Source organism: Gymnodraco acuticeps, unplaced genomic scaffold (assembly GCF_902827175.1).
Source record: "Gymnodraco acuticeps unplaced genomic scaffold, fGymAcu1.1, whole genome shotgun sequence".
NCBI classification, from domain to species: Eukaryota; Metazoa; Chordata; class Actinopteri; order Perciformes; family Bathydraconidae; genus Gymnodraco; species Gymnodraco acuticeps.
In genome coordinates this window covers 655,315-671,656 of record NW_022990692.1, presented here as the reverse complement: position 1 = coordinate 671,656, position 16,342 = coordinate 655,315, and the positions used below count along the sequence as shown (strand labels likewise).

Below are 16,342 nucleotides of genomic sequence, written 5' to 3'. Positions count from 1 at the left end.
TCCTGAGCGTCAGTCAAACGAATGCATCAGCAGCAATGCGGGGGTCTCTGTGCACAAACTTATCTCGCGCCCCCTTTTGGTCATGCGCGTTCATGTGTGTTGGAGGAGGGGCTCTGTGAGGAAGTGACAGATTTTCCCCGGTTTGACTGCAAAATACTTTCTTTTTTTTTACAGAGGGCTCCGCCTGCCCTTAACATAACAAGCCCCGCCTTTTCCTCGCCAGATCATTTAAAAATGAGAACACCTCAAGGACATTTTGTGAGCAGCAACCATGGATCTCGAAGAAAACAACTCTCTCACCGCGAGCTGCAGCCTGGAGAAAACGCCTGTAGGACCTCCATCCTCTCCAACAATCTGGACACCAGATCTCGACAGCTATATGGCTGATATTGATATCACGGGGTGGCTGGATATGCATCAACCTCCATCCGAGTCTCCAGGGGAATCAACAGTAGTAGGCGTTGATGTGCCATGCTATACTTGTGTTCCAGAGGTTCATGCTACAGAACGTGAAAGGACAGCTTTGTTCCTGAATACGGTAAAAGCTGTTGTAGCTCATCTGCTGGATAGGGTCGTGCAACTGTAAACATGTAACGGATGTCGAATCGCTCACCCCAGTCAGAGGCAGCACGAGTGTTTGTTTCCGACCCAAGATTACTTTCTGGATATAAATTATGACGATGTGATAAAGAGACTGTGGACCGTTCGTTTCATTCCAGCCATTCGGGACGCTTTACACCAGAGCCAGCTTCATGTGTCGGAGAGGAGAGTCTTTGGAGCTACCGAGGCGATTCTGCACAATCTCAGAAACACCAGACACTTTGAGGCTAAAATGAAGAAGATTTTCGACCAGCTGGTAGATAACGACGAGACCCGTCTGAAGACTATAAGAGCAGCTTGGGTCTTTTGGCAGCAATAGGAAAAACAAATTTGATACTTTTTCGTTAAAGTATGTTTTATATTTTTACTTCTTTTAACATGTGTTTTATACATGTGTGACATATCAATAAAATGCTTTGTAAGAAAAACTGTTGTACTCATTACCTCATCGGGCTGTAACAGGGAACATGTCTGAGAAACGTGTCATGCAAAAGGTGTATTACACTCCTTCTAATCCAGGGAGTTTAGGAGGTGTGGATAAACTCCATAGAGCTGTACAGAATGAAATGGGTAAACAAGTAAATGTAGAGAAAGTCAGGGAATATTTATCTGAGCAGGATGCATATACTTTACATAAGCCGGCTCGGGTGCGTTTTGTAAGAAACAGAGTTTTCGTACTCAGACCGCTGCAGCAATTTCAAGCAGATCTCTGCGATATGCAGTCGCTGTCCGAATATAATGATGGTTTTAATTATTTGTTAACAGTCGTAGATGTATTTTCGAAAAAAGCCTATGCTCAGGCATTAAAGAAGAAGACGGGTATTGAGGTTGCCCAAGCCTTTGATACAATTTGAACACACAGTGAGATTCCTAAAAAGATACAAACAGACGCGGGGAAAGAATTCTTTAACAAAGTTTTTCAAAACTTAATGAAGAAATGAGGTATACAACATTATGCAACCGCCAGTGATATTAAGGCATGTGTGATAGAGAGATTTAATCGTATGCTGAAAACTAAAATGTGGAGGTATTTTACAGCTAAAAACACTCATAGATATATAGACGTCTTACCTGAACTACTTGAAAGTTACAATAATAGTTATCACCGAAGTATTAAAATGACGCCACTGCAGGTAACCAAGGAGAATGCGGCTCAAGTGTTTCGGAATCTATATAACCCCTCCAGCCTTCGTAAAAAAGCTGCTGTCAAAATGAACTTTAAGGAGGGGAGCTTGTAAGGATATCCAAATTGAGAGGAGTATTCGATAAAAAATATGAGCAGAGTTATACGGACGAATTATTTACGGTGTCTGAAGGCTTACCTCGACAGCCACCTGTTTACAAACTCAAAGATTATGATGGAGAAGAGATCAATAGGACTTTTTATGAGAAAGAGTTACAAAAGGTACAGATATCCAAGGACAAGGCTTTTGATGAGAGGGAAAAACAAATGTTTTGTATCTTGTAGCTTCAAGGTTTGAATTTAAGCATAAATCTGTCAAATGTTCAAAACAACCTTTGTTTCACTGAAATAGCCTCAAAATCACAAACTGCCATTAAGAGTCAGATTCTTAACCAAATCTACTAATACAAAGTACTTAATTATCTACTTTTCAGCTTTTATACACAAAAGTGTATCCTTCAGTAACTTTTCTCAGAGAATTTAAGCATAAATCTGTCAAAGATTCTTAACGAAATCTACGGACACAAAGTACTTAATTATCTACTTTTCAGCTTTTATACACAAACGTGTATCTTTCAGTAACTTTCTCAGAGAATTTAAGCATAAATCTGCCAAATGTTTTCAAAAACAGCCTTGTTTCACTGAAATAGCCTCAAAATCACAAACTGCCATTTAGAGTCAGATGCTTTAAGGAATCTAATAAAACAGAGTACTTTCATGACAGTGGTCAGCTTTTAAAAAAGAAAAGTGTATCCTTCAGTAAAGTATAATGGAAAAAGGATAGAAAGACAAAAAACAAAATATCACAGTATGTTGAAAAATATGAAAAAGTAATGTGTTCAAAATAACATGAAGAAATCAAAGTAACGCTTCTAAAAAACATATATTTTAGAAAAGTAATGTTAGTCATGTCAAGTTATCAAGACTGCTGTGTTTCATCGAAACAGTGTTAAAATCACAAACATAACGAAAACGAATTCCTTACAAATTAATGAATATTTTACCCGGTTAAAAAGGTTTGCATCCATTAAAGTGTAACTAAAAGTATCCTAGTAACACCAGAAAAGAGTATAAAGCATTGATGGCAACAAAATGGATTGCTCCATTGAAATAGTGTTAAAATCAAAAAGTCCCTCTAAAGAAAATGTATTCAGATAAAGTATTTTATTTTCAGAAATGTTTAAGGTTTTGCATACATAAAAAGTGTATCTTACAGTTCCTTTTGTGAGAGAATTACACACAAATCTGCAGAGTGTCACTAAAAAGTTTTACACAGGGACTGATATTCTGTATGGGGGTTTCACACGGACACAAAGTACTTCATCTACTTTTTCAGCTTTTATACACAAAAGTGTATCTTTCAGTAACTTTCTCAGAGAATTTAAGCATAAATCTGCCAAACGTTTCAAAAAACAGCCTTGTTTCACTGAAATAGCCTCAAAATCACAAACTGCCATTAAGAGTCAGATTCTTAACCAAATCTACTGATACAGAGTACTTTCATGGTAGTGGTCAGCTTTTATACACAAAAGTGTATCCTTCAGTAACTTTCTCAGAGAATTTAAGCATAAATCTGTCAAAGATTCTTAACGAAATCTACGGACACAAAGTACTTCATTATCTACTTTTCAGCTTTTATACACAAACGTGTATCTTTCAGTAACTTTCTCAGAGAATTTAAGCATAAATCTGCCAAATGTTTCAAAAACAGCCTTGTTTCACTGAAATAGCCTCAAAATCACAAACTGCCATTAAGAGTCAGATGCTTTTACGGAATCTAATAAAACAGAGTATTTTCTACAGATGACTCCTCCCACTCAACGCAATAAGTCCCATCCCACTCAGCAAATCATATAAAACGAAGGACCCCCACTAAGACGACCGTTGAAAGTAGCCATGAATCTGAGAAAAAACAAGTCTGATGTAGCCTCCCCTTATTATCACCAGGATAACGGATATGGGCTTAATGACTGGATGTTACAAAGTAGGGGAGAGGATGTTCCCGAAGAAGAGCCCTCCTCTATATCATATCCATGTAAGGTCTTTAGGACAAAAGAGGACCACGATAACATGACATATGAAGAATATCTTTCTTTAAAAGATGGTATTATAGATAACCTTTATAGAAACAGTATATCTCATACCACTCGCCAAGATCGCAAACGACAATTAGCAGAAAAGAAAAGAAAAAGTAAAGAAAAACGAAGAAAAATGAAAAGGAGAAGAAAAATGAAAAGCAAACGCAGAATGTGAATGAAAAGAAAAGGACGGAAAACCAAAAAGACAAAACGAAGGAAGGTGAAAAGAAAAAGGAACAAAGTGAAGACATTTAATGGTGTTGTTGAGTCATTACCGGATCATAATAATCTTATAGATCATCTACCGCTAACCGACTGCTGCGAATGTGTTGAACAAATACCAAAAGCAATGGCAGAGCTTTGCTTCAATATAATGAGAGAAAAAGCACGATACTGTGGAATTGCCCAAATTGGTGACAGTGCCAGAGCATGCATTAAAAGACTGTTGAAGGATCTCTATTCTAGTATCGGTTGTCATTACATCGAAGGATATGCCAAAACGTGTGACGACATAGACAAAGCTTTTGAAGACAATTATATGGTACCTGTCCTTACAGCTAAACAAATCCTACGCCAGGTATTCAACAGACCACAAGAAGCACAAGAAGCCCCAGAAAGGATTACATTCAGAGCTAATAACGGTGAAACCGAAGAAGAAGCAAAGCAGATTATAATCGTTGCGGGTGAAAGGATAGAGAATTTGCATGTGATGTTAATGCATTTATCTGATATAAAAAATGCATTTGTTTACTTCCAAGAGACCCCTAAACATCTACTTGGGCAATGTGAATTGAACGATAAACCGATCACTGTCAATGAAACGCGGAGAGAAGCAGCAGTGCAAATCGTTAAGTCTATTACCTTGTATGCACTACGACATTAACTTGGTAAAATGTAATGTGTTTTTTATGAAAGTGTGTTGAATGTTGTGTTTTCAATTAAACAACCATTACAAAATGAAAATGTGGTTTTTTTTTTTTGCTCTCATATATAGTAATAGTATTGTAAACGAAACATTTATAATAAATCTTCGACAGGCTGCCACACAGCCTGCAGTCCGTCACCCCGACCCTCAGTATGTGCACTAAAGAAGGGGCAAAGATTACGGCTTTTTCGGTTTTCTAACCACCATTAGGCGTCTAAAAAGAGTTGGTTTTACTGAGGCACCATATTGATTTTTGCTCCACCACAAATGGAGTCATTTTCTTGACCATAAGGACCTGAGATGTGCACAAACCTGGTGACCAAATACAAGAAGCATCTGACCTCTGTGCTGACCAACAAGGGTTTCTCCACCAAGTACTAAGACATGTTTTGCAAGGGGATCAAATACTTATTTCCCACAGTTTAATGCAGATCAATTTTTATCTTTTATATAATGTCAATTTCTGGATTTTCTTTTTGATATTCTTACTCTCATTGTTAAAATAAACCAGTAATTTATTTGTAAGTGGGTACACTTACAAAATATGCAAGGGATCAAATACTTAGGCAATGAAAATCCTAACCCTAAACCTAACCCTGGGTCCTAAGCTTCTCCAATAATGCAACATACAATATACTCAAGACATAAAAAAGATAAGTGAAAACACTTCACAGAGCTCAGGAGTTTTACAGCCTTATTGCCTGTACATCCTTCGTGCACTCAGTTTGCCTAAACAACGCTGTTGTGCATACAGTATGTCAATACAACTTGGTATGTTGAATTGAAACTTGTGTATATGTTGTCCAACAGTATAATCAACCAGTGCTGCTATAAGCTGCCATCACGTCTCCCCCTGCCACGGAGCGTCAGGGCATTGGAGATGATGGACAACCTGAATGCCTCTAAATCCATCTGCCCAAAATGCTATGCGAGATGAGGCTCAAGCCACACCTGCAGGAAAAATTGCAAAATAAATAAATCACTAAAAGTCAATATCACTCTGTTATTGCCACTTCTGTTAACAAGGTTACCATTGAATGTCTTAACTTTTAAAAAATGGTTTAAAGGAGTATGTATGAGGAACTATCAGAATACCTTTATTCGTCCCACAGAGAGGAAATGCATATTTGTTACAGCAAGTGAAGAGTCAAATATGGTGGAGGAAATAAGTATTTGATCCCTTGCATATTGTGTAAGTGTACCCACTTACAAATAAATTACTGGTTTATTTTAACAATGAGAGTAAGAATATCAAAAAGAAAATCCAGAAATTGACATTATATAAAAGATCAAAATTGATTTGCATTAAACTGTGGGAAATAAGTATTTGATCCCCTTGCAAAACATGTCTTAGTACTTGGTGGAGAAACCCTTGTTGGTCAGCACAGAGGTCAGATGCTTCTTGTATTTGGTCACCAGGTTTGTGCACATCTCAGGTCCTTATGGTCAAGAAAATGACTCCATTTGTGGTGGAGCAAAAAATCAATATGGTGCCTCAGTAAAACCAACTCTTTTTAGACGCCTAATGGTGGTTAGAAAACCGAAAAAGCCGTAATCTTTGCCCCTTCTTTAGTGCACATACTGAGGGTCGGGGTGACGGGCTACAGGCTGTGTGGCATCCTGTCGAAGATTTATTATAAATGTTTCGTTTACAATACTATTACTATATATGAGAGCAAAAAAAAAAAAAACACATTTTCATTTTGTAATGGTTGTTTAATTGAAAACACAACATTCAACACACTTTCATAAAAAACACATTACATTTTACCAAGTTAATGTCGTAGTGCATACAAGGTAATAGACTTAACGATTTGCACTGCTGCTTCTCTCCGCGTTTCATTGACAGTGATCGGTTTATCGTTCAATTCACATTGCCCAAGTAGATGTTTAGGGGTCTCTTGGAAGTAAACAAATGCATTTTTTATATCAGATAAATGCATTAACATCACATGCAAATTCTCTATCCTTTCACCCGCAACGATTATAATCTGCTTTGCTTCTTCTTCGGTTTCACCGTTATTAGCTCTGAATGTAATCCTTTCTGGGGCTTCTTGTGCTTCTTGTGGTCTGTTGAATACCTGGCGTAGGATTTGTTTAGCTGTAAGGACAGGTACCATATAATTGTCTTCAAAAGCTTTGTCTATGTCGTCACACGTTTTGGCATATCCTTCGATGTAATGACAACCGATACTAGAATAGAGATCCTTCAACAGTCTTTTAATGCATGTTCTGGCACTGTCACCAATTTGGGCAATTCCACAGTATCGTGCTTTTTCTCTCATTATATTGAAGCAAAGCTCTGCCATTGCTTTTGGTATTTGTTCAACACATTCGCAGCAGTCGGTTAGCGGTAGATGATCTATAAGATTATTATGATCCGGTAATGACTCAACAACACCATTAAATGTCTTCACTTTGTTCCTTTTTCTTTTCACCTTCCTTCGTTTTGTCTTTTTGGTTTTCCGTCCTTTTCTTTTCATTCGCATTCTGCGTTTGCTTTTCATTTTTCTTCTCCTTTTCATTTTTCTTCGTTTTTCTTTACTTTTTCTTTTCTTTTCTGCTAATTGTCGTTTGCGATCTTGGCGAGTGGTATGAGATATACTGTTTCTATAAAGGTTATCTATAATACCATCTTTTAAAGAAAGATATTCTTCATATGTCATGTTATCGTGGTCCTCTTTTGTCCTAAAGACCTTACATGGATATGATATAGAGGAGGGCTCTTCTTCGGGAACATCCTCTCCCCTACTTTGTAACATCCAGTCATTAAGCCCATATCCGTTATCCTGGTGATAATAAGGGGAGGCTACATCAGACTTGTTTTTTCTCAGATTCATGGCTACTTTCAACGGTCGTCTTAGTGGGGGTCCTTAGTTTTATATGATTTGCTGAGTGGGATGGGACTTATTGCGTTGAGTGGGAGGAGTCATCTGTAGAAAATACTCTGTTTTATTAGATTCCGTAAAAGCATCTGACTCTTAATGGCAGTTTGTGATTTTGAGGCTATTTCAGTGAAACAAGGCTGTTTTTGAAACATTTGGCATATTTATGCTTAAATTCTCTGAGAAAGTCACTGAAAGATACACTTTTGTGTATAAAAGCTGAAAAGTAGATGAAGTACTTTGTGTCCGTGTGAAACCCCCATACAGAATGTCAGTCCCTGTGTAAAACTTTTTAGTGACACTCTGCAGATTTGTGTGTAATTCTCTCACAAAAGGAACTGTAAGATACACTTTTTATGTATGCAAAACCTTAAACATTTCTGAAAATAAAATACTTTATCTGAATACATTTTCTTTAGAGGGACTTTTTGATTTTAACACTATTTCAATGGAGCAATCCATTTTGTTGCCATCAATGCTTTATACTCTTTTCTGGTGTTACTAGGATACTTTTAGTTACACTTTAATGGATGCAAACCTTTTTAACCGGGTAAAATATTCATTAATTTGTAAGGAATTCGTTTTCGTTATGTTTGTGATTTTAACACTGTTTCGATGAAACACAGCAGTCTTGATAACTTGACATGACTAACATTACTTTTCTAAAATATATGTTTTTTAGAAGCGTTACTTTGATTTCTTCATGTTATTTTGAACACATTACTTTTTCATATTTTTCAACATACTGTGATATTTTGTTTTTTGTCTTTCTATCCTTTTTCCATTATACTTTACTGAAGGATACACTTTTCTTTTTTATAAGCTGACCACTGTCATGAAAGTACTCTGTTTTATTAGATTCCATAAAGCATCTGACTCTAAATGGCAGTTTGTGATTTTGAGGCTATTTCAGTGAAACAAGGCTGTTTTTGAAAACATTTGGCAGATTTATGCTTAAATTCTCTGAGAAAGTTACTGAAAGATACACTTTTGTGTATAAAAGCTGAAAAGTAGATGATTAAGTACTTTGTGTCCGTAGATTTCGTTAAGAATCTTTGACAGATTTATGCTTAAATTCTCTGAGAAAAGTTACTGAAGGATACACTTTTGTGTATAAAAGCTGAAAAGTAGATAATTAAGTACTTTGTATTAGTAGATTTGGTTAAGAATCTGACTCTTAATGGCAGTTTGTGATTTTGAGGCTATTTCGGTGAAACAAAGGTTGTTTTGAACATTTGACAGATTTATGCTTAAATTCAAACCTTGAAGCTACAAGATACAAAACATTTGTTTTTCCCTCTCATCACCCGCCTTTTTTTAGAATGTTCTCGACTTGAAAAAAAGCCTTGTCCTTGGATATCTGTACTTTTTGTAACTCTTTCTCATAAAAAGTCCTCTTGATCTCTTCTCCATCATAATCTTTTGAGTTTGTAAACAGGTGGCTGTCGAGGTAAGCCTTCAGACACCGTAAATAATTCGTCCGTATAACTCTGCTCATATTTTTTATCGAATACTCCTCTCAATTTGGATATCCTTACAAGCTCCCCCTCCTTAAAGTTCATTTTGACAGCAGCTTTTTTACGAAGGCTGGAGGGGTTATATAGATTCCGAAACACTTGAGCCGCATTCTCCTTGGTTACCTGCAGTGGCGTCATTTTAATACTTCAGTGATAACTATTATTGTAACTTTCAAGTAGTTCAGGTAAGACGTCTATATATCTATGAGTGTTTTTAGCTGTAAAATACCTCCACATTTTAGTTTTCAGCGTACGATTAAATCTCTCTATCACACATGCCTTCATATCACTGGCGGTTGCATAATGTTGTATACCTCGTTTCTTCATTAAGTTTTGAAAAACTTTGTTAAAGAATTCTTTCCCCGCGTCTGTTTGTATCTTTTTAGGAATCTCACTGTGTGTTAAAATTGTATCAAAGGCTTGGGCAACCTCAATACCCGTCTTCTTCTTTAATGCCTGAGCATAGGCTTTTTTTCGAAAATACATCTACGACTGTTAACAAATAATTAAAACCATCATTATATTCGGACAGCGACTGCATATCGCAGAGATCTGCTTGAAATTGCTGCAGCGGTCTGAGTACGAAAACTCTGTTTCTTACAAAATGCACCCGAGCCGGCTTATGTAAAGTATATGCATCCTGCTCAGATAAATATTCCCTGACTTTCTCTACATTTACTTGTTTACCCATTTCATTCTGTACAGCTCTATGGAGTTTATCCACACCTCCTAAACTCCCTGGATTAGAAGGAGTGTAATACACCTTTTGCATGACACGTTTCTCAGACATGTTCCCTGTTACAGCCCGATGAGGTAATGAGTACAACAGTTTTTCTTACAAAGCATTTTATTGATATGTCACACATGTATACAAAACATGTTAAAAGAAGTAAAAATATAAAACATACTTTAACGAAAAAGTATCAAATTTGTTTTTCCTATTGCTGCCAAAAGACCCAAGCTGCTCTTATAGTCTTCAGACGGGTCTCGTCGTTATCTACCAGCTGGTCGAAAATCTTCTTCATTTTAGCCTCAAAGTGTCTGGTGTTTCTGAGATTGTGCAGAATCGCCTCGGTAGCTCCAAAGACTCTCCTCTCCGACACATGAAGCTGGCTCTGGTGTAAAGCGTCCCGAATGGCTGGAATGAAACGAACGGTCCACAGTCTCTTTATCACATCGTCATAATTTATATCCAGAAAGTAATCTTGGGTCGGAAACAAACACTCGTGCTGCCTCTGACTGGGGTGAGCGATTCGACATCCGTTACATGTTTACAGTTGCACGACCCTATCCAGCAGATGAGCTACAACAGCTTTTACCGTATTCAGGAACAAAGCTGTCCTTTCACGTTCTGTAGCATGAACCTCTGGAACACAAGTATAGCATGGCACATCAACGCCTACTACTGTTGATTCCCCTGGAGACTCGGATGGAGGTTGATGCATATCCAGCCACCCCGTGATATCAATATCAGCCATATAGCTGTCGAGATCTGGTGTCCAGATTGTTGGAGAGGATGGAGGTCCTACAGGCGTTTTCTCCAGGCTGCAGCTCGCGGTGAGAGAGTTGTTTTCTTCGAGATCCATGGTTGCTGCTCACAAAATATCCTTGAGGTGTTCTCATTTTTAAATGATCTGGCGAGGAAAAGGCGGGGCTTGTTATGTTAAGGGGAGGCGGAGCCCTCTGTAAAAAAAAAAGAAAGTCTTTTGCAGTCAAACTGGGGAAAATCTGTCACTTCCTCACAGAGCCCCTCCTCCAACACACATGAACGCGCATGACCAAAAGGGGGCGCGAGATAAGTTTGTGCACAGAGACCCCCGCATTGCTGCTGATGCATTCGTTTGACTGACGCTCAGGACGGATGCGGTAAACTGACTGATTAACCCCATTCGAGGCTTCTCTTGGCCATTTTTCTTTTTGAAAAGGTGAATGGAATTGCTGTCTTTTTAATTAGTTTGAGCATATTTCTAATTCCACCACCCCCCACTATCTGCCTGCGTCATAGCCCGGAAGGGGGGAGAGGCTAGGAGGGGGCTGGTAGACAGTCTCACCTCACTTCAAGAGACACCTAAATTAACATCAGAGGCTTACAACACCTCATAGATTAGACTTCATAATTATACAACTCTGAGGGGGCAGGGGGCCAGACAGCATAAAGAGACTTAATCATCTCCTAAATTAACATCAGAGGCTTATAACACACCAGTGTGAAGTCACACCGGTGTGTTATAACACCTCCCGTCAAAGGACTAGACTTCATAATTAGATTATACAACTCTGAGGGGACAAGGGGCCAGACAACACAAAGAGACTTAATCAACACATCAAAGAATTAGACAACAAAGGCGCTAGCCCGGGGCTTTTCACATGACACAAAAGGATCTCTAACAAAGGCACTACACAGGGGGGCATTTCACACCTACGTGTGATGTACCTCACCCCTCACATCAAAGGATCTCACACCTACGTGTGAATTCACACCTAGGTGTGACATCCACCTCGAACAATGGGAGGCGGGACTTAGCTCATTAACATAAGTAGGGAGAGGTGTGACCTGTCACACCACCTGTCACTTTTCTTGCATACTAATGTGATTGAAGTGGCATTGTTACTACTACTAAAGTGACACATTTTTGGTCACATCTCAGCTCTTGCACCTCTAAATTCCTTCTGTCGCCTCAAAGCATGACTGTACTGGATCCCCAGAATAAGAGGGAGGATGATGAAGCAAATCAAACACCTTGTGTAAAGAATAATACGGTGGCCCTGAAGTGCAAGACACCACAGCATTTCACAAAACGCCACAGCATTTCACATTGGACGGAAAGGGTATTCCTTAGGGAGAACACTTCTTGTTTGTGATTGGACAGAGCCAGCCATAGAAGCACTACTGTGATTGGTTGTTTTTGCTGCCAGTCAAGAAATTACGCTTCGTGATTGGCCCAACACATCAGCCGTTAGCTGTTAGCACACACTCAGAGCTCACAGCTCCTCATATCTGTTCAGAAACTGGACAAAAGTTAAACATATACAAAACACAGACTGTCTATGTCATGGCAAATACAGTCGCTGCTTTATTTATGTCTGTATGACGTTGTTGTGAGTGTGGACGGAGCAGCTACAGGTTCGTTTAGCCTGATCGATCCGATTCCGATAGGATTTACTTGGAGATACGGCCCGCCCCCTCTCCAGCGTCTTGTTTGAATGACAGGAGTAAACACAGAATTAATACTTTATTAATTCATGGTTTTTAAGGGGCTTATCTCCATGTAAATACTACGGTAGACTACCCAATATTCGCATCGCTCTAATCGCTCGAGTTTCACCGCGGCTGTCAGCTGTGTTTGCTCCGTTTGCTCCTGTCATTCAAACAAGAGGCGCTGGAGAGGGGGCGGGGCGTATCTCCATGTAAATCCTATGGAAGATACCAACTACAACAAAATGAACATATTTGACCGTAATTTAATTGTAATACACGTTTCAAAGTGATGCCGAAGCAACTACATACTGATAACGGTTAGTAAAACTCATGAATTAACGCTTTAACAAGTCTGCAAACAAGACGGCAAGCGAAAAGCTTTTAAAATTCTTTCATACACACATACGGGTATTGGGCCGAGGGCGACACCGTACTTCCGGTATCCGCCGTTTTACGCGAGGTGCAAGCAGGCCAAGGGTTTAGCCGTACACCGTCTAGGTGTTGCTAAGCTTCCTGTACTGAATATCATAGTCTATTGCCTTAATCAATATCTAGTCAACTCTAAAATACCACATATATGCAATGGCATGATAATATTATTGTGACAAGTGGGGTATTCACCTGGTGTTTCCAGAAATTAGACTTCGAGGATCGTTTTTCCATACATCTGCAGGCAGTCTGTAAGGGCAATCCAACAACCCACACAGCTCTAGTTTACGCTGGTAACGACCTAGAGCACACCCTTCAAGTCCAGAGATGTAATCCGAAGACATGCAGTGATTTCTTCGGTCGTTAATTCAGAAAAAAAACATAGTGCGCTCTGCCTGGCAACGTTAGCTAGCTGTTTATATTTGCACCTCCAGGATATTTGCACCTCCAGGAAAATGGCGTATTTATATATAGATATATTGCATTGTGGGTAGCTCGTGACGTCACTGTGTGTGAAAGAATACTTTAAAATGCGTGTTTTCTGAACGGAATCGGATCCATCAGGCTAAACTAACCTGTTGCTGCTCCGTCCACACTCACAACAACGTCATACAGACATAAATAAAGCAGCGACTGTGTTCACCATGACATAGACAGTCTGTGGTTTTTACATGTTTAACTTTTGTCCAGTTTCTGAACAGATATGAGGAGCTGTGAGCTCTGAGTATGTGCTAACGGCTGATGTGTTGGGACATATTTCGCTGTGGGGTGTTGACCAATCACGAAGTGTCATTTCTTGACTGGCAGCAAAACCAACTAATCACAGCAGTGCTTCTATGGCTGGCTCTGTCCAATCACAAACATGAAGTGTTCTCCCTAAGGAATACCCTTTGCGTCCAATGTGAAATGCTGTGGCGTTTTGTGAAATGCTGTTGTGTTTTGTGAAATGCTGTGGCGTTTTGTGAAATGCTGTGGCGTTTTGTGAAATGCTGTGGCGTTTTGTGAAATGCTGTGGTGTTTTGTGAAATGCTGTGGTGTCTTGCACTTCAGGGCCACGGTAGAATAATCATGTAGAAGCAATTAAGTAAATAAAGTTTATTGATGCAAAACAAAGCTTACTCTTTTTTTAAATACACCTAGATTAAAGCCATATGATGCCTTTTCTTTCAATGATTTGCTATTATATTAACTGTACAAAATACTGTCTGATAAATGGAGAGCAAAGCTGCAAATAAGGTTTAATTAACAAAGGTTTAGTTTTTTATGTTGTTTCCATTCCTCTTGTCCTTACAGAAGACATTGTTTGATCTGGAAGAAAACCAAAGAAGAAAGAGATTACACTTTTTAAAGAATGTGGGTGTTTCATGACATATTAATCCCATTTAAAACATATTTAACAATATATGAAATATATAAAGTGATTGATCTAAATACTTACATGATGTTACGCTGCATTTTTACCAAGAGCTGTTCCTGGTTTGAGTTCAGAATAAACAGTTTCATCCGCTGGTGCAGGACTTGACTTCCCTATGAATTAAGAGATTATTATTATTTATTTCCTTACAGTATTCCCCCAGTTAAAAATGAAAATGTACTGGTATACATTTTCCTCCCAAGAGGGTAGAGTGATAGTTTGATAGAAGAAATTGCTCATGATGATTCACAACAGTTAAACATGTACGGATACAGATGAATGAAATGTCATATGCCCTGATGTTTATTTCATGAATGCATAGAATTGGAAGATAATTAAATAAACAAACAAAGTTTTGTGTAGGGTTTCAACATTGCTGACTTTTGCGACACCTTGTGACACATTTTAAAATGACCCCCTATCAGGCAGCACGTAACCATAACAACAAATTAAAGCGAGTAGTATTTCATCAGACCTGCAGCTGATGCCATCTGCACATGTGAGTAAACGCAATCCTCCGGTTCATTTTTCTTCCCTGTTAGACGGATCAGGAGTAAGCAAGCAAAACTTATTGCATGTTTTTGTTACAACATAAATTAAAAATACTCACCCTTCTTAGAAATGTTTTTGAGCTTGACCACAGAATATGTGACATCCCTGGATTCATCTGAAATATACAATTTCAACGGATCAAGAGAAAGCATGAAAAGACAAAACTTTACTTAATATAGGCACTGCTGGCCTACAAAAGCACCTTAAATATTATATGTTATTACGACATAGAAATTAAATACACCCTAGAACAGTGGTTCCCAACCTGGGGGGCGCGCCCCCCTTGGGGGGGGAACAAAGGTCGCAGGGGGCCAGGCCTCAGATTATTTGAGGCCAAATATCATATTTAGATTTTTAATTTTTTTTACATATAATTGTAACTCAATACATGATTGTCACTAAAAGCCTTGTCTATACATTACAATAAAATATAAAAAATAATTGATTAATTAATTTGAATACAAATTCAAGTTAGTGGCTATTATAGGCATAAAAAGACAGAAATGTATAATTCTTTCTTTAATAGAAATGTTTCTTCTGCGCGTAAAGTTTCCAAACCGGGCTTGTCTGGATAAGCGCATTTTTAAAAACATAGTCATTGTCCATGCCGGTTTCAGTTGGATTATTTGTCACAGTTGCTCCGATCAGATCGGTCTCCTCCATGTTGTAGATTATTTACGATTTTTGAATCCACATAAACACATCGGCAAAATCTGGCTTACTTTGAGCATGTGTTTTAAACAGTTGAATCCCTTTGTGAATTGTTTCCACTTCCGCGCCGTCCTTTAATTTCTTCATACAGCGGGAATCCAAATGAATTAATCCTGAGTCCAATAACCATCAAAGTCACTCCAATAGTGCTCCTTAATTACGCTTTCATCCTCCTTTAACAAAATACATCACATTGATCCAGTAGTTGTAGCATTTTGAGACTTTGAAACTTTAATTACCGCTGTTGCGCCCCCCCCCCCCCCCCCCCCCCCCCCCCCCCCCCTCTTGTGTGTGTCCTAGAAGGCAGCACTTAACCATAACAAAAACCTTAAAGCGTGTAGTGTTTCATCACACCTGCTGCTGCTGATGCCATCTGCACATCTGAGTAAACACAATCCTCCGGTTCATTTTTCTTCCCTGTTAGACGGATCAGGAGAAAGCATGAAAAGACAAAACTTATTGCATGATTTTGTTACAACATAAATTAAAAATACTCACCCTTCTTAGAAATGTTTTTGAGCTTGACCACAGAATATGTGACATCCCTGGATTCATCTGAAATATACAATTTATTTTATATTTAAAAGAGTGACCCTTGAATTGTCATATTCCAGTATTTATATTTACTATACTGTACCATTTGCAGGTTCTCTAGGGCCTTTGACTGTTGCATAGAGACAGGCATTATCTGAAGAGAAATCAAAACAAATATATATATATATATATATATATATACTGTATATATCGAACGCACTTATTGTAAGTCGCTTTGGATAAAAGCGTCAGCTAAATGCAATGTAATGTAATGTAATATTAAAATCACTCTATATGAACTCCTACATTTTTTAA

The 16,342-nt window shown here is 38.4% G+C and overlaps 1 protein-coding gene across 1 annotated transcript in view; it reads right to left on the bottom strand.

Moving 5' to 3' along the window:
• Positions 1-13,924: 13,924 nt before the first annotated feature.
• The window catches only part of LOC117555506, an 82,630-nt gene continuing 80,212 nt past the window's right edge, over positions 13,925-16,342 (bottom strand). Inside the window, exons 25-31 of the mRNA XM_034230384.1 lie at positions 16,131-16,181; positions 15,992-16,048; positions 15,848-15,910; positions 14,841-14,897; positions 14,706-14,765; positions 14,255-14,343; positions 13,925-14,124 (exon numbers count right to left, since the gene is read on the bottom strand). Of these exons, the coding sequence (XP_034086275.1) occupies positions 14,261-14,343; positions 14,706-14,765; positions 14,841-14,897; positions 15,848-15,910; positions 15,992-16,048; positions 16,131-16,181 (371 nt within the window). The 3' untranslated portion in view covers positions 13,925-14,124; positions 14,255-14,260. The remainder of the gene's footprint in view (positions 14,125-14,254; positions 14,344-14,705; positions 14,766-14,840; positions 14,898-15,847; positions 15,911-15,991; positions 16,049-16,130; positions 16,182-16,342) is intronic.